Below are 18,488 nucleotides of genomic sequence, written 5' to 3'. Positions count from 1 at the left end.
AGAATAGGCTTGGTACAGTTTTTATAAATATTGGACGCTAACTCGGGAAAACTGGGTATTGTGGTTTGATTTTCAGCATTTTGGAATGTCTGAAATGGAAACTGGAGTTGATGCCTCTGTGGTACCAAGTGGATGTCTCGTTGTGGCTGTGCTTAGAGGTGGTTTTGAGAAGATAATTCAGTTATTCCATGTCTCAAGCTGTGAAAGAAATGATCATGACTAACAGTTGTCAGTTTTCAGTGGCTTGTATGTCGAGCTGTAAAGCCCACGGGTTTCAATAACTGAGGACTCTTTTTTTTTCCCTTTTTTCCTCTGTCTCCCCATCACTATTTTGTGTTTATGTTAAGGGAGCTGAGGATGTTTTTAAAACTATATCTTTGCAAATTAGAGTGAGAGATTTCTAAGATCTTCTCAATCTCCCCTCTTTCAGCTGAAAACCATTCCCCTCATCCTATCCCCACTCTCCTGCATCAAGATCCCCTCCCCAGTTTTTCTGGAGCCCCTTTCAGTCCTAGAAGCTGCTCGAAGGTCTTCCTGGAGCCTTCTCTTCTCCGGGCTGAACAACCCCAACTCTTTCAGCCTGTCCTCTTAGCAGAGGTGCTCCAGCCTTTGCATTGTCTTCAGGACATCTGCTGGACCTGTTCCAACATTTCCATCTCTTTCTTATGTTGGGATTCTAGAATTGGACACAGGGCTCCAGGTGGGGTCTCATGACATCAGAGCAGAGGGGCAGAATCTCCTCCCTTGCTCTATTGGCCACACTAATTATTAGAAAGAAAATTTTCATGCTGAAGTGGGGTAAAACACTGGCCCAGGTTGCCCAGGGAGGTGGGAAATGTCTCATGCCTGGAAACATTCAAAGTCCAGTTAGATGGGGCTCTGCGCATCCTGATCGGGTGGAAGGTGTCCCTGCTCACTGCAGGGGAGTTGGACTGGATGACCTTTATGGTGTCTTCCAATCCAAACCATTGTATGGTTCTGTGACTCAAAGCTCCTGAGCCAAACCAAAACCAGTGCCGTGGCCGTGGATAAGTGCAGGCCAGTCCCTCCTTGCAATGACACTTGGGTGTCTGGGCAGCCGTGCAGCAAGCTGCAGAGATCAGAGCAGCTTCGTCTGGTCTCACTTTGTGTTCTTTTTGAGACTTGATGTACAAAGCCAGTTCATAGATTGTTTTTTGTACTCATTGTACTGAAAAATGAGTCCCCCCTGCTGCTGAAACATAGGGAGAGCAAGTGAATGAGCTGAACCAAGGCACGTTTTAAAACTGTGGCCTTTAAGTTTGTCAGCTTGCAAAGCAATGAATGTTGAAGTTCTCTGACTTCTTGATTTGAAACTTTGGGTTTTTTTCTCTGGCTGTTCCCACTTGCTTGGTGTTCACCATCACTTCATAACTGTCATTGGTGGCTGCATTGGCTCTCCTGAAGTTGGACAGGCCGGCAGAGATGCAATTAATTCTATATTTGCAAATATATTGCTTATCTGTGTGCTTATACATTTTCTATATTCATAGAATCATTAAGGTTGGAAAAGCCTCTAAGATCATCAGGTTCAACCATCAGCCCAACACCTCCATGCCTACCAAACCACGTCCCTATGGGATGTCTGATGGTTGCAGAGGCGGTTGGTGTAGATGGACACAAAGAGGTGGCAAATGGTTCAGCAGGCTGTGCAGCAACAGCATTTTGTAATGCTTCTGAGTTTTGTGGTATTAAATCTTTTTTGATGTTTGATGTTTGTGTCTGGAAGCATGCAGTCAACTCAGGAAAATAAAAAAAAAGCCTCATTCTTGATGTGCAGTGCTTTTTGTTCTTTTTTTTTCACCTGTTTGATAATGATTTACGCTTTTCCAGGGGCTGGCAGGGTTTGATTGCCTATGGATGTCACTCTCTGGTGCTGATAGTGGATGCCAATACTGCTCAGACCTTACAGGTTTTGGAAAGACACAAAGCTAGTGTTGTTAAGGTGAGATGAACATGTTTTAAGGTATACTACTTGATTCTGATGTATATATTATTTTTGTAAATCTCTGTAAATACTTAACATTATATTGCACTTGATTTTTACATAAAATCTGTTGTAAAATACCTGTATTTTGCAATATCTCTTTTCCAGCTCAGCCAAACCATACGTTCTGAAAAGTGAGCTGAGGTTGATGATGTAGCTTTATGGAAGGTATATAATATATAGAAATATTTGGCAGTGTTACAGGACGTGGAAATGTTTCTAAGAAAGCTTGGAACAGGATGGAATTTCAAATGCACATTACAAAACATCACACGAGTCTCTTTGTTGATGCCCTCGCTGATCTTTCCTGTAGAGGGAGGTAACCAGTGCCCCAGTTGACTAGAAAGGTACTTTGAAGTTTCTGCTTCTGTTTGTACCTATAGAAAAGGAACAATAGCAGACAAAACTGAACATTTGTTTTAGTGATAAAAAATGCCTAAAATTTAAGCTTAAGCGTAGGGGACCTGTGCTTCCCTTTGTAGGTCCTCGAGGTGAAATTGCAGAGAGTTTGGCCTTGGGTCAAGAGTGGAACAGATGTATTGCTTTGATACATCGTTTCCTTGGCTGTGGAGAAGGACAGGTTGAGTCAGGGTTTAGAGGCCTGATTGGCTGTAGATAGAGTGGTTGATAGTCCTTAGCCCAAATGCTACATTAGAAGGCAGTCAGTAATTTATGAAGAAAACAAGGTTTTATATGGGGAGATGATGGTGGCTTTTGTATTAAAAGAAAAGGTTTTGATGTGCCTTCTGGAAATTGCATGCAGTGTTATATTGTAGAAAACAGGTTTTTAAATGATTTATAGCTGTTCAAACCCACTGTGGTGCTTTATTAACAGAAATAGACTGTAAAAAAATGACTAACTGAGGAGGAGAAAGAATGATGAGAAGTTCTATTTTGCTTTGTAGATGCTGAATGAGAAGTTATTATGGGGCTGTGATTATGGCAGATACCTTTGTGTGCTTCTGTAATAAATTATCTTCATTTTTGAACTGACTTATTGAAAATGCTAAGAGCGTAAATGAGCTTGAGGGGATCTGTAAGAAGCTGTGTCCGTCCAACTTAAACTCTTTGCAGTAGGAGTTCACACCAGTGAACTCAGTCTGCAGGGGATCTTCTCCCCGCAAACCCCAGCCTTTAGATCTGAAACATTTCAAAACACACCACAATGTGCCATAAAAAAGCAAAGAAAAAAGTTATTGTTTCACAGTATTTCTGCAGTCTGTTGAACTCTGTCTCTTTAAATACTTCCTGGTCTTAGGCTGTCCTGTCTCTTGAATAGGTAATGGTTTCACTGGAAGCTGGTCCATACAAGCATTCCATGTGTTCACAGGGTGTTCGTAGGAGACTGACGAGTGTGTGGAGTGGATTGTATCAGATTCTTTTTTTTTGGTACCTCTACAAAGAGATAACTCTTGAAACAAAGATTCACAAGTACAAATAGTACTTGAAAGAAAAGGTAATTACAGGAACAAGATTTTGATCCATCAAAAAAAGAAAGAGCGTTGAAATTTCATTTGTATCTGTTTGATATGTTAATAAACAGTGATAATAAGGTTCTTTAGGTCAGGTGAGATACCTCTTTTTCCCGGTTCTGACCAATGCTGCTGTGCTTTGAAGTCAGGGTAGAGAGAGTGACCAGTACGGTGAGGATCAGGGCATGTGCAGGCGCTTTGTTGGAGTGACGTGACTACAGTGAGTAAAGAGGGCTTGCAGTGTTAAAGAGCTTCCTGAGCTCTGGCTGAGACTGATCACATAAAGGTCTCCTTTTTGATTTTTGTAACTTGGTGACAGCTCCTCCCTTGCAAAATGATGCTTTTCGGACTTGGAATTTGCTTCAAAGAAATACATATTTAGCTAAGGAAGAAACAGCTTTGCAGGTTTCTGTAATTACCTTTTTAATAGCTGCATGGCTACACGCTGGTGTCCTTGTGGATAATTTGTTTTAACAGCAAGGAAGCAGAAATTGCAGCCTTGAAATGGGCAGGTAGAGGAAAGTCTCCCAAGAATTCTTTGTTATTCAGGTAGAAACACACTTTGGGTTTCTAGCTGGAGCTTGTTGAAGATTCCTTGCTGTGCATGTGTAGTTTTTGTTGAATTTATTCAGCGAGGCTTTTGAGATGGTCACACCTCTGAGAGGGGTAGTGCAAAGGTGACTGCAGTGCCCTGAATGCTGTTATAAACGTAATTTTTGTTGCAAAGTCAGTGGTGCGTAGCAGTGGTTCTGTTTTTTTAATGTCATGCTTTAATATCTGCAAAAGGGCTGCGTTTGGCCTCACTCTTTCTCTGTCAGGTGCTGTGACAGCACACAGCTCGCTAGCTGCGGCGTCTCCTTGTGGTAGGTGAACTCCTATGACCTTAATATTAAGGTTTCTTTATTCTGTTAGCGTCTTCAGTCTCTCTTGGGGGGCAGAAGTTCACCATTAAAGCAGATAGCAAAACAAGACCTTATTGAATAGATAAAGGAGGAGTCAGTGTTGCTTCCTTATACTCTCAGAGATTTGCAGAGTGTTTCACAGTTCAAGACATTTTCCTAAGTATTGTCAACTTGTAAGCCCGTGCAGCTTGAAATCCCACACCAGAAAGTGGTGCGTAGAGATTGGGTGTGGTGACATGCTGAAAATGACCCAAAAGATAGCGATTGTCAGCCATAGCTTGACATGAGACAATGTGTAGATGAAAGACAAACTTTCCATCCTCCCCAGTACCCTAATAAACTTGTGTTTGACTGATTAGGAAAATGATGCATTTTAGGATATATATAAATTTTGCATGGTAGGGTTTCAACTTTAAGTTGTTTGGAAATCATTTGGTGTAGGTTTGTAGATGCCACAGAACCTTAAACATTGCCAGGTGTTTCTTTTAAGTATTTGAGTAAGCTTTTTATCTCCATAGCATACATTAGTGAATTGTTGTGCTTACCTTCAGGAGCAAGGATCCCCGATTTGTCATTGAAAAATATCACCCCTGCAGTCATGCAGCCCAGTTGCAACATACCTTAAATTCACACAGCTGATGGTAGCTTGAAGGGGTGCTTACATGGATGCTATGAACCAGTAACTCTTACTGTGCTGTTCTATTGTTGTTTATTATTTTTTCTTCCGTTTGAAAAATATGAATTACAGTGGTTTTATGTATGTTTGCCTCCTCTGACCAAGTCTCATCTGTATCTTCAGGTTAAGTGGGCTAAAGAAAATTACCATCACAACATTGGCTCTCCGTATTCGTTACGTTTAGCTTCTGCGGACGTGTCGGGAAAAATAATTGTCTGGGATGTGGCAACGGGAACAGCTCGTTGTGAAATACAAGAACATGCAAAACCAATTCAAGGTAATGGTAATGTGTGATGATTGTATGGAGTTATTTTATGGAGCATTGTGTACAAATCCATCACCTAGGTTTGACAGACGATGCTCTGTTCTGCGATGGAGTTTTACTGTTGGGATTCCTGGCCTCTATATTTGTCCACTCGTTTTCTGTGTAAATGTCAGACTTACTGTTTCCCTGAGGGACGCTGTGAAGTTTAATTCATTATCTTCTGTGAAAAGTTCTTCTGAAAAAAAAGTGACAATCTGGATCTGTATTTAATAACATTATTGGTTGAAATAATATTGACAGTGTCAAGTAGAATCATAGAATGATGGAATGGTTTGGGTGGGAAGGGACCTCAGTAACCATCCAGTTTCAACCCCCTGCCATGGTCAGGGACACCTCCCACTGGATCAGGGACTCCAAGCCCCATCCAACCTGGCCTGGAACCCCTCCAGGGATGGGGCAGCCACCGCAGCGCTGGGCAACCTGGGCCAGGGCCTCCCCACCCTCACAGAAAAAGATTTCTTCCTAGGATCTCCTCTCAACCTCCCCTCTTTCAGATTAAAACTGTTCCCCCTCATCCTATCTGTGCACTCCCTGATCCAGAGCCCCTCCCCAGCTTTCCTGGAGCCCCTTTCAGTACTGGAGGCTGTACTAAGGTCTTTGCAGAAGCCTCTGTTTTCCAGAACATCTCCCTGCTTTTGTATCGGCGATGCAGTGCAGTTTGCATCGCACCTGAACATTAAGGTCGTGCACAGTGGCGTAGTACTTTAACAGCATTAAGTTGCTGTAAGAGTTTAGATTGTGCACCTATGCATTGTGAAATACAGGTTTTCATTCTATAGCTACTCCTGATCAAAAATGCTGGCAGGATAACAGACATCTGCAGTGTAACTAGAGAGGGAAGGTTTCTCAGAGCATCTTTGCACCTGTCTGATTCATAGGAGCAATGAAGCTTTTAGGTGCACAGATAGCAGTATTAAGATATAAGAAATGAAATGTAGAAAGGACAAGATGTTGTGTAACTTTTACCATAGAAGGCAGCTGTAAATAAGGTGGCGTTTGCCTATGGTTGGGGTCAGCAGTAGGAAGTCTTTCCCTCTGTTTCTGAGGCCTCTGGCTGTTCTTCACAAGCCTAACGGTGCACATGCAGACATCCAGCACCACGGTGCTCTGCCGATTCTCTGTGTGTTACCTGCCAGAGCTTTGTAGGGTCACAGCTGGAGCTTTGCTGTGTCCCTGAGGATGAAAGCCATGCTTTGTTGAAAGGCATTCTCTGTTATTTGATCCAAACTCTGCATCTGCCCGAGGAGGAATTAACCACTACTGTACTTGCAGTGTAGCAAAATAGAAATGAATGTGTTGGTAGTTGTTTCTGTCCATTTATTTTGAATGTTTAATGATGCCCAGATGTGATGATTGGCAGCCGTAGCCCTCCAGACCGACCCGAGCATTTAAGCACTGTGTTTGTGTTCTTGATTGGGTTACAATCTGTTTCATTTTACTCTTGAACTTAAGACTCTCTGTTTATAAAGTACTTCAAGTGGAGAAGATGCATGTTTCCCGGTCCAGTACTGGTATTATCTTAAAAGTTAATTTTAAGCTGAAAGAGAGAGGAAGATTTAGGTGAGATCTTAGGAAGAAATGTTTTGCTGTGAGGGTGTTGACGCCCTGGCCCAGGGTGCCCAGAGCAGTGGTGGCTGCCCCATCCCTGGAGGGGTTCAAGGCCAGGTTGGATGGGGCTTGGAGCCCCTGATCCAGTTGGAGGTGCCCCTGCTCGTGGCAGGGGGTGGAACTGGATGGGCTTTGAGGTCCATTCCAACCCAAACCATTCCATGATTCTCTGGTTCATGATGTCATCCCAGATATTGATTAAGGTGCTGTATAGTTCTTTCCACTTTGACTCTCCTGTGGTTCTGTACCATACAGTGTATTGTTCTGGGATGGGCTTCACTGGCTGAGGAGATCTGATGTCTTCAGGTGGGGTATAGGTTGCGTGCATTCGTGTGGACATGTGCAACCCAGTGCATTGCTGCTTGTTAAAAACATCATTTCTTGCCATTAATAGAAACACGTTTCTCAGAATTGTGAGATAGAAACATCTTGTTACTGAGTCGCTACTCAGTTTTTTAAAGACAAGGTATTACAGAAGAAGAATGGTTTTAAAATACATCAAACTTCTATTGAAAGTTGACTTTGCTGTTCGTTGCTCCTTCTTTCTTTTGTCAGACATGCAGTGGCTGTGGAATCAAGATGCTTCTCGAGATTTACTGCTTGCAGTTCATCCACCAAACTATATTGTCCTGTGGAACGCAGACACAGGCACCAAACTCTGGAAGAAGAGTTATGCTGAAAACATTTTGTCTTTTTCATTTGACCCCTTTGATCCATCACGCTTAGCTTGTAAGTTTGCGCGTATTAAATAGCGTGATGTGAATATTTGTGACAAGGAAAAATGTTAAACTGAAATGTTTCTATGGAGATTGAAGTAACGGGTCGGAGAGAATAGTGTCATTAATGCCAAGAAATCTCAAAACAAAGGCAGGGAAGTCTTTGGCCAATGTGAAATAGTCTAAAATGAGATGCATGGTGAAGGAAGAGGAGAAGTAGGCATGAGTAGAGAAGTTAGAGATCTGAAAATAAAGATTTGAGGCTTTACAAAGGTGGAAAGCGTGTAGATAGGAAGCTGAGGAAGTCGACTATCGATAGCTCTGTTAAACTGACATAAAAAACTGTTAAAGGACGGATGCTGATGGAGATTCCAGAGAAAGAAGTAGACCAAGAATAAATGGTATTTTCAACAGTAAGGATATTTTTTTTAAAGACAGAGTGTGAGCAGCAGTATGAGAAGCAGTTCAAATGTAAAGGAGGATGTGGTACCGATTTATTGACAGTTTAGCAGAAGGAAACTAAGGATAACAATAGAGTCACCATTTTATTCTTTAATTTAGTGTGATCACTCCTCATCTATAATGAGAGAGTGCAGTTCCAGGCTTTGTAGTTGTCTTGGTGTTTTTATCTGCCATACCATTCAACCTAGAAAAAGAACTCTTTTTCCTACAAACACATAGTAAAATCTTAGCTACATCTTTACAGCTTGGCTGAATCTTTATGCTGCACCATAAATAATGTGAGTTAGTGAGACTTTGAGCCATGCTCTGCATGAGAACGAAAAGTGACGGTAGAGCCAGTGTGGGCAATGCTTTCTGTTTGCATTGTGAAGCTTAAAGGAGAATAGTTGATGAGAGAGAATAACTGTACTGAAGAAGCAAGAGATTTCTGCCCTTAATCCCCACGGTGTTTTTTTTTAGTGGAGACGTGATTTTGAAATGTTGAGTTTTGTGGCTATAGTTAATTGCACTGGACCATCTGCAGCTCTTTCAGTACGAGGTGCCTGTTGTCTAGGATTATGAGTTTTCTTTCTAATGGAGTGTTACTAGAGGTATTAGCATTTCTCACCACGAAAATTCCATTAAAATAGAACACCACAATCAAATCGTAGGTTGAATTTTGCTATAATAAAAGCTGTTCTTCTTGGTACAGTGCTCACCAGCGAAGGAATAGTGTTCATCTCTGACTTCTCTCCTTCCAAACCTCCTGCCAGCTCAGGGAAGAAAGTTTACATCTCTAGTCCACATTCCAGCCCTTCTCACAACAAGCTGGCTGCTGCTACTGGAGCCAAAAAGGCCCTTGATAAAGTGAAAATCTTAATCAGTAATGAAAAACCAAGGTAAGTGGCAAATATTTCTTCTCAGGTGAAGTTTTATATATGTGTATATTGTATGGATATAATTAGATTAAAGTTTGTAAGAGAATTGGTTTTAAAGAAGCGAATTCATCAGGGTAGGCAAATTTGTACTGTTAATTTTAATTTGAAATTGAGGTATTTGTTGGTACTGAACTTGGTTAAAGTGTGTATCTGATGTCTTACAGTGCTGAGTCTGTAACACTCAACGACTGCCTTCAGTTGTCCTATTTGCCTTCCAAACGAAACTACATGCTGTTACTGTACCCCAGGGAGATTCTGATTCTTGACTTGGAGGTGAACCAGACAGTGGGAGTGATTGCAATTGAAAGAACAGGGGTGCCTTTCCTGCAGGTAACGAAAATTAGATTGGTTTTTATCATCGCAGTAGTCTATTAAGATCATACCTAAGTTCCTCACCCACAGAGAGCATTGTTTTGATTTCTTCTAGAGGGTGAAAAGGGAGTTACCTCACCAGGGAGATGTCCGCTGAACCAAGAGTTACTTGACTTAATTTTCTGAAGTTGCAGCAAACTCACTTAATTTTGCAGAGTTAGAAAAGTTAGCGTGGAAATAGCACTGTGGGAAAAGGACCTTTCCTTCCCTGGTGGTAAAGGTGCTTATGCAGAGTTTAATACTCATTCTGTGAGCATCTTTGCTTCATTTGACAGCAAAGTCCGGTCCGAGGTATCATTGTAGCATCTTTATTATCTTGGTATTGTGGATCTTATACCAAAATAGGTAGTTGTGCTTTAAAAGTGACAGCTAAAAAGAATGCACGTGAGGACGTTCATGTTTAGAAAAACACAGACCCAAACCAGCAAACAATTTAATCAAAAACTGCCCGTGCATTTCTCAAATTAATTGCCTGCCTTTGTCACAGGTACTGCAGGTAAAGAGATTCACTGCAGTGTTACATTACTGGTAGCATTTTTAGTGGCTCACTTTTACATTCTCAAAGAATGAAGTCCTAATCCCCCAGTGTAATGTGGGATCTCTTTACCCAGGTAATCCCGTGTTTTCAGCGTGATGGCTTGTTTTGCCTACATGAAAATGGTTGTATAACATTAAGAGTTCGCAGATCCAACTGCAGTATAACTGGAACTCCAAACGAAGAGCCAGGTAAGATTTACATCAAAAGTGTCCAGAAATGAACTTGGAGTTGTTTTATTTAATAATTTAGCAACAATATTAACTGTCATGCCTCCTACAGGGCGGTGAATCACAGCCCTTCTAGTGATTTTTTTTTTTTTTCTTATACATTGAATTTAAATTTCAATTTATGCTGCATTCTCCCAAAATTGGTTTTGACTCTCCTGAAATGGCATTTATACCCTGAAGGTATAAAAAGGTATTTATATCCTGAAAATCCTTTTATCACTAAACATTACTTTAATTATGAAGTGGCTTAGCAGTCACTTCTGAAGTTTTCATAAAAGGTGATCAGTTTTTTCTTTTTAATCTTTCAGAAAAAACATATTTTTCAGGCAAACACAAGATTTTGGAGGTCATTTGATCAGTTGGAAGAATTGATTTAGAACTAAGACACAGGCTTAAATTTAGATTAAAATCTAAATTATTTAACTATTTTCTCTTTTATGAAACGTTACTGGGAATAACCTTTTAAATTTAATGGCGGAGATGCGGGAAAAAGAAGGGAAAACATAGTTCTGTAAATGTAAAAAGGTTATTTTTTTTATTAGTTTGTTTGCTTTGGTTTTGACAGTTTGGTAGTTTCTAGTGAGCTACATTATTTCTTCCAGTTTTAAGAATAAACCAAATAAGTTTTGGATTGTGGAGAGCAGATGCACTTTCTGCCCAGATATGAAACGGTAACAGTGTAGATTTTGCAAGATTCACATGAAATGAAGTATTTGAAAAACAAAGTTAGATGTTGGGGAACTTCCCAAGCTGTGGTGTTGGGTTCAGTGAGATCAGCCGTGTGGAGTTTGTTGATTTGTTTATCTGAATTGTTGTGGATTTCTCCCAAAGCGCTCAGTCACCTGTGTTCAATGATCACCTCCTGTGTTTTCTTTTCTCACTGTTTGTCCGTTGTGGGACGTTGCTGCTGCAGATCCAGACCCAGTTCAGGAGCTGGTTTATGATTTAAGAAGTCAGTGCGATGCCATCAGGGTGACAAAAACCGTTCGACCCTTCAGCATGGTTTGTTGCCCAGTGAACGAGAATTCGGCAGCTCTCATAGTCAGCGACGGCAGGGTCATGATCTGGGAATTAAAATCCAGTGTTTTGGGCAGAAATGTGCGGAACAGGTAATGGGATTTACTCCACCTGTTACATTTATAAGTGGCATGTGATTATCTTCTAGAAGCAGCAGTGATGTCCTTGTGTGTGTGGCAGTGTAATGTGTATGAATGAAAGGAAGAGGAAACAAACCCATCATCTGACCAGATTCATTCCGTTGCTGTGCGGAAGTGAAAGAACTGTATTTACTTTTCTTTCCTTAAAAAAATCGTAGCATGCTAAGTGGTTGAAATAAGAAACAACGGACAGGAGTGAATGTTCACATTGTTTTAAGTGAAATGTTTTCTTCTCATTTAACTTTCTTTCACTACAGAATTTTCTTCAGTAGTGAATCCCTGACTATATCATATAAAAGGACTGCAAAATGCATCTGGAAAGGATTAGGGGGAAGGTTTTCTGCAAGGTTTGTGTGAATTTGACCCAGAGCAGTTTAAGGCTGCACAGCAGGTGGCCTTGAATGTGATGATATAAACCGTATTTTTATATACACAGTCTTTGGAGTTTTAGATTTTGAGCAGTCTGTAAAAATACAATTGGAAGGAGTAGAGTTCTTTAAACATTCAGTGCATTAAGGTCATTCTGCAGCAATAAACATTTAGAGTACTATTGAATAAAACATAAATGTAGTACTGTAAAAGAAATACAGGATTCTTAGTGCATTTTTAGTGTCAGAAGTGCCAGATTTTCTACATAGATACTTTTGTTGTCAGTGATTTAATTTTTTTGTTCTTGGTGTTATCGAAAATGCTGTTAAATGGATTCTTTGTGATGCATATCCAGGAGAGCTGTTTAGGATCCATATATTTCCAGGTTTTGCTTCTTGGATTCTTGGATTTATTTCTAAAAGGCTGATTTTTATCATGATTATATAGATAACCAAGAAAAATGTGATAATAAGAACCGCTGAGCCAAAGAATTCTGGATATAGTTGAATTATACTGAGAGGTAAAGCGTATTTCTAGTTGGCATAGAGTCTGTAATGGATTTGAAGGAGTCTACCTCCATTAGCTCTTGATCTTCTTGGATTTGGTGGTCTTAATTAAAACTTGAACTCGAAGTCTGTTAAAGTGAGGTTGAAAGAAAAAGTAAAGGCTTTTTACATGCCTTAAACTGCATTTCTTGCGTACGGCTGGGTACAGTCAGCAGGCTTTGGTCTTTGCTTATGGGATAGACCTGTCCTCAGCCCAGCCAGACCCAACTGCTGAGGCTGCAGGGGCTGTTTGAGTCCCTTTTAGATGGGAATTGTGCTGGAAGCTGGTCACAGTCACTGGGGGTAAGATAACACAGAAACCTCATGCATCCGTATCTCACCAGGCTGTAGGCGTGGGTAACGCAGTGAGGTTCTGTTGTAGCTTCTGTCTGCAGTGGCAGTCGTGTTTTGTATGTTTAGATGAAAGGCATTGCTTCAGCTGTGGGTTTCACCGTCTGAACCTGTTAAAGAAGTTTATACAGGTTAACAAAAAATGTTCCTCATGTTTGGGAATCTGTTCATAAATGTTGGAATGTTGATGATTGGTCCTTAGCTCTATTCATAAAAATACACAGTGTATTGAAAGCTTCCATTCCGTGCTTAGGTGAGCTACAGGACATACATCCTTCTGGTTTGCTGATATGTACACATCTCCATAAGGAAGATTAAAGCTATTTAGAAGTATACGTCTCTGCATTGTCTCCTGGTAGAGTTGTTCATGGAAGCTGATGTTGAGAATAACCTTGTCGAAGTATTCCACAAGTCACAGGAGTTAGGAATACTGAAAGAACACCTGGAGAGGATATAAAAGCAGGAATGTAGGCCAGCTGGTGATCCAATCTCCATTAGGAACTTGTTTTCACTCCTTTTCCAGCAGTTCCAGTGCATCGCCTTTGTATTCCCCAGTCTCATTCTGTGGAATCCCTGTGGGAGCATTCCCGAACAAACTTCCAGACCTCTCTTTGGACAACATGATTGGTAAGAATTCCTTTCACTAATACTGCTGCTACTCACATCTAGAATCTTGGAATCGTTGTACGTCTTTGCTTACTCAAGAACTATTAGAGTTATTTTCTATTCAACTTAAATAGTAATTCTGAAAGAAAAGAATTCCTGTTTGCTTAATGAATTGTCACATTAATCTTTTTGAGGATTTCATGTTGAGGACCAATGTTCAAAGCTCAGGGTCTGTGAGAGGAGGAAAAAGAACGTAATTTAAAATGGCTGTTGGCCAAAAGTCTTCTGTTTTGTAAAAATAATCCTAAATGGATGAAGACAATTTAAACTGCTCAGTTCGGGAAGGAGGCTGAAATGGTTGCACTTACTTTCCCCACCCCTTTTCCTTCCTTTTTGTCCTTTTTTGCTTCTTAGTGTCAGGAAAGAAGGCTTGTATTGGAGAAATGACCTGAAATGCAATCTTCAAACATGTTTTACCCTACAGAGTTCAACAGGAAGGAACGCCTCTGTAAATAAAGATTGCTAATAGATATGTTAGTTTATTGGGGATTTTTATTCCATGCCTGATAACTTTCCATGACATCACGGGTTAAAAATGAATACTAACAAGAGCTTTAATTTTTAAGCAGGGCAAGGCACAATTGCTGGAGAAGAACAATTAAAAGGTTCTTCTATGCAAGAAGTGCACCTCAAGTTTCTGCTGACTGGGCTTCTTTCAGGACTTCCTTTGCCGCCCTTTGTTATCCGCATGTGCCCACCTCTCACAACCAAAAATATTAAACAGTATGAGCCCATCCTTGCAGTTGGTAAGCATCTTGGTTTGTTCGTTGCTTGCTCTGATAATAATAAAATCACAGAATCGGACTGGTTTGGCTTGGAAAGGACATAAAGCCAATCCAGTTCCATCCCCCTGCCATGGGCACGGACACGCCCCACTGGATTACGTTGCTCAAAGCTCCATCCAACTGGGCCTTGAAAACTTCCAGGAATGGGGCAACTTCTCTGGGCATCTGTGCAACCTGCTAGACTTGGGTCTGTTAGAGCAAGTCAGGAGGAGGCCACAGAGATGATCCAAGGGTGGGAGCACCTCCGTATGAGGCTGATAGAGTTGGGCTTGTTCAGCCTGGAGAAGACTGTGGGCAGACCTGAGATCTTCCAGTACTGAAGGGGGCTCCAGGAAAGCTGGGGAGGAGCTCTTGATCAGGGAGGACAAGGGGGAATGGTTTTCAGCTGAAAGAGGGGAGGTTGAAATGAGATCTTGGGAAGAAATCTTTCACTATGAGGGTGGGGAGGCCCTGGCCCAGGTTGCCCAGAGCAGTGGTGGCTGCCCCATGCCTGGAGAGGTTCAAGGCCAGGTTGGATGGGGCTTTTAAGTTGATATATGTATGAAGAAAAAAGAGAACAAGTGTGTCTTCCTAATAGAAAATTGTAACTTCTGGTGTTTCAGAAGGGTTTTGATCTAATTAAAGCCAATAGCTATGAAGTTATTGATTTGTAGTTGTAAAGAGTTGTTTCAGGGATGAGAAAGCAGAATTGCTTTAATGATTTGGTAAAACCTACTCATGATTCCCCACTGGGATTGCTGGTGCATAAGTGTTACTGCTCTTCCTTGAGGCATTTACTCATCTTGAGCAACCAAACCAAAAACAAACATTCCTTTCTTCTGCACCTGTGTGTGCTGTGGAAATGCAAGAAGAGTGAACAGATTTTTTTGACAGCTGTACCAATAGAGGTTCAGGATAATGGCTTGATCCGACTGATTTCCCTGGCTGCAGAGAACATTGGAGGGTTTAATATTTGGGATTAAAGTGCTAAAAATAAAATATCTTTGCTAAAACTGTAAAATATAAGTTACAGGTGTCAAAAAAAAAAGGGAAAAAGAGAAAATGGTTGTAAATACTGTATTTTCACTAAAGTGTGGAAGAGAAGAATTAGAGAGATGTCTCTCATATATATATTTTTAAATCCCTTTTTATAGGTACAAGTAATGGCTCTGTTCTGGTGTTTCATCTTACAAGTGGAATCTTACACAAGGAGTTAAGCATCCATTCCTGTGAAGTCAAGTAAGGTTTTAATTCCTAATATAATCCTTGTGGGAGACAAATACTAAAGCATCTGACTAATGCTGTACCAGCAATGTGGGGATCTTGTTTCTTTGTTTATGGTGCTCAGGAAAATTACCTCTTTATAATCTACACTCACAGTATCTTTCACATGCATAAGTGGTAAGAAACTGTCAACATTAGAGTGAAAATTTCATTGAACTAAAGATTTGAATTGTCAAACAATGCGTATCAACCCCTTCCAGTTTCTTCGGTGCATCGTAGTACAAAGGAATCTTTTTAAGAGAAGAAACTTTATTACAGTGTCTTCTCTAACTGTCGTAACTTACAGATTGTGTCCGTTGCAATCTGTTTCATATGCCAAAGTTCATTTACTTTGCTCCATTGAGGCCAGAATTGCTATTGCAACAGTTCTAGTCATAACTGATGTAAGAATAACTTTATCATTAAAAGATGTTAAAGACGGAATACAGGGCTCAGTGTTTGTCCATCCTCAGAAGGAACAGAGTAAGTTTTAAGGCTCCTGTATTGTATATTTGTGTGCACACGATCTTTGGGTAACTTATGGCAAAGAGATTAAAGGTGGTGCTTGCTGGATACATATTTCCAGACGGATATAAGTGGGGGAAAAGTATTTATTTTTTATAGTAATAGTAGTAAAAATTTCTGTCAGAGTTGTGGCATGAAGCCTGCTTCAGTTTAGGCTCTTCATTTTACTGTTTCTTCTACAAAAAGACAAGGAAAGTGCAGATGACTGAGAACAGAGAGCTCTAAGAGTTCATGATGGAAACCTGCTTTGAATGTACCCCAAAAAAAACCTGAATGCCCTTCTGTCCAGGGTATTTTGTAGCTATTTGAATATCTTGGCTAATATTCTCCATGTGCTCTCTTCTGATGACAGAGGAATTGAGTGGATTAGCTTGACTGGGTTCATTTCCTTTGCCACGTCCACACCAAACAACCTGGGGCTGGTGAGGAACGAGCTTCAGCTGGTGGATCTACCAACAGGTGGGTGTTCTCTGAGAAATCGGTGCGCGAGAGGCTGGCAGATCTGCTGGGGAGTGGCAAACAACCTCTCACTACTGGTTTTTTCCTTTCTGTTGTCACAAAAATCAAGTATCAAATAGGAGTTGTAGTGGGTTCTGCTCTTCTGTCCTCTTGAAGCCACGCAATGTGTTCCATCTGGTGCTGTACAGAGGGGCCTGAAACAACTCCTTTGCTGAGATCCTGTGGCTTAGTTGGAACTCATTAAAAGAAGGAATATGTGTCAGCAGGAGGGTTAGGAGCATTCACACAGCCTGGGGTTTGGTGGTGTATCTTGTGCACAAAAATGCATATCCTTCCAAATGTGTTTTGTCAGAGTCTATTCCCAGTGTTCTGTGTGCACCTGAAATTGGGTTCAAGCATCTGTTGCCGTTTGCATCAGGAGCAGAGAGTTTTTCAGGGTAGGCCCTGAAACGTGGGTACATCCTGTGCGTGAGCATGAGTGTGAAATGGGTGTTTTAATAATAAAAGTGGCAGCTTTTATAGAGAGTTGGAAGAGTTAAAACATAAAACCCCTTTTAAAACAAAATAGTCGATAGCAAAACTAACAGTCAAATTATGTGTGTTTTTTAACAACTCTGGCCTTGTAACAGATGACAACATTTGTGACTGAGTCTAGTGTTTGCGCAGTGCTAGGAGGTGTAATTTGAGAGATCAGAGGGCCCGAAATAGGAAGCGCTTCAATCACGTTAAATTATGTTTGAATGAGAAAACCTGGAGCCATTTAATTTAATTGAAGAGCCTGAGTCTCATAACACATGGCTAATTCTGAATTGCTTTATGTAGCATAAAGTAGTTTTTTAAGCTTATGGAAAAGACTCCATCTCTGTGTTGCCGGGGTGCTGCACAAAGAGTCTGTTCTTCTAACATGACAGTAGTGTAATATTTTTTCCAGATAATTTCTTTTGTTAAATTGTTAACCTGAAAAGACGTGAACTTTGTAAAATTCATTTAATGTAAAATGGGATTTTTGGTATTTCATTCAGTTTGTAAATCAGTGTGGAAACATTTATAAATATAAGTGATGAAGAGCTCAGTATTGCCACAGGCAACCAAGTTCCAACTAAGTCTGAATACCTGAGACATTAGCATATGGTTTGCTTAAAAAATGTTATCTTTCCTCTTCTAGAGCTTACAAGAAAGGGATAACTGCTCAACTGTTTGATTGTTGGTTCTTCCAGCACTGATTAGTCCAACTTTTGATTTTAGGGCTGGGAACGTGGTACTGATTTGTAACCATAGCATAAACACTTTGACAAAGTTCTCATTTATGTTTCTGAACAACAGTAAGGAAGACAATTCCCAAGGTGTTTGATCACTAATGAAGAAAATAAGAGCTGGAAGGCCTCCTATAGGTTGGCCTCTGACATGAGAACTCTAACTAGCACTGTTGATAACAAGATTTATTCACCTAATTGGCATAAGATAAGTAATTTAGCCATGAGTAGCCACAGCTAAAGTTGGGAAACTTGAATCTTCTTTGAAACCTAAGGAGAATTAAACTTCCAGAGCTGATGTTGTGGTAGCCTGGCTTTTGTAGATCATCATTTCTTTTAGGAGTGTGTATACCTTTAATTCCACAACACTTGGTACAAGTAGATCAAAATTTTGTTGGGAATAGAATTTAAAATTCTTAGGACTTATAACAGGAAAGAAAGAGAGAATGGTGCTGCTAAGCATGGAATGAGTTGGTACTTCACCACAGAAATACTTTCTGACTTGTAGCATTAGTTTGTGGCAGAGTTGATTCCTTGTACAAAATTTGAAATATACTCATTAATTTCTTCTTTGGGGAACTGAGAGGGTTTGTCTCTGTTGTCTCAGAGGGTTGGTTTTGAGTGGAAAATAATAACTTTGAACTCTCTGTATTTATGTAATGCTGGTTACATAAATAACCCCCCCCCCCCCCCTCTTAGTATTTCAAATAGGTAATGATGACTTGCAGCGCAGAAAGCTGAAAGCCATCAAAAGAGACTTCAGGGATTTAGGGAAGATGATTGAGGGCTCTGGAGCGCAAGTGGTGTTTAGCTCCATCCCAATACTAAGGAATATGGAGCAGGAAGTCAGGAACGTACAGATGATTAATGCCTGGCTCCGAGCCTGGTGTGAGGAGAGAGGCTTTGGCTTCTTTGA

At 40.6% G+C, this 18,488-nt stretch overlaps 1 protein-coding gene across 1 annotated transcript in view; it reads left to right on the top strand.

The window, feature by feature from the left end:
• The window catches only part of WDR11 (WD repeat domain 11), a 41,364-nt gene that overhangs the window by 921 nt on the left and 21,955 nt on the right, over positions 1-18,488 (top strand). The window contains exons 2-12 of the mRNA XM_054071106.1: positions 1,852-1,963; positions 5,179-5,332; positions 7,544-7,717; positions 8,858-9,044; positions 9,248-9,413; positions 10,067-10,181; positions 11,134-11,329; positions 13,166-13,269; positions 13,878-14,054; positions 15,227-15,311; positions 16,213-16,319. Coding sequence (XP_053927081.1) covers positions 1,852-1,963; positions 5,179-5,332; positions 7,544-7,717; positions 8,858-9,044; positions 9,248-9,413; positions 10,067-10,181; positions 11,134-11,329; positions 13,166-13,269; positions 13,878-14,054; positions 15,227-15,311; positions 16,213-16,319 — 1,577 coding nt within the window. The remainder of the gene's footprint in view (positions 1-1,851; positions 1,964-5,178; positions 5,333-7,543; positions 7,718-8,857; positions 9,045-9,247; positions 9,414-10,066; positions 10,182-11,133; positions 11,330-13,165; positions 13,270-13,877; positions 14,055-15,226; positions 15,312-16,212; positions 16,320-18,488) is intronic.

Source organism: Cuculus canorus, chromosome 7, assembly GCF_017976375.1.
Source record: "Cuculus canorus isolate bCucCan1 chromosome 7, bCucCan1.pri, whole genome shotgun sequence".
NCBI lineage: Eukaryota > Metazoa > Chordata > Aves > Cuculiformes > Cuculidae > Cuculus > Cuculus canorus.
The sequence above is the reverse complement of the archived record's forward strand: the minus strand, read 5'-3'. Positions and strand labels throughout refer to the sequence as shown.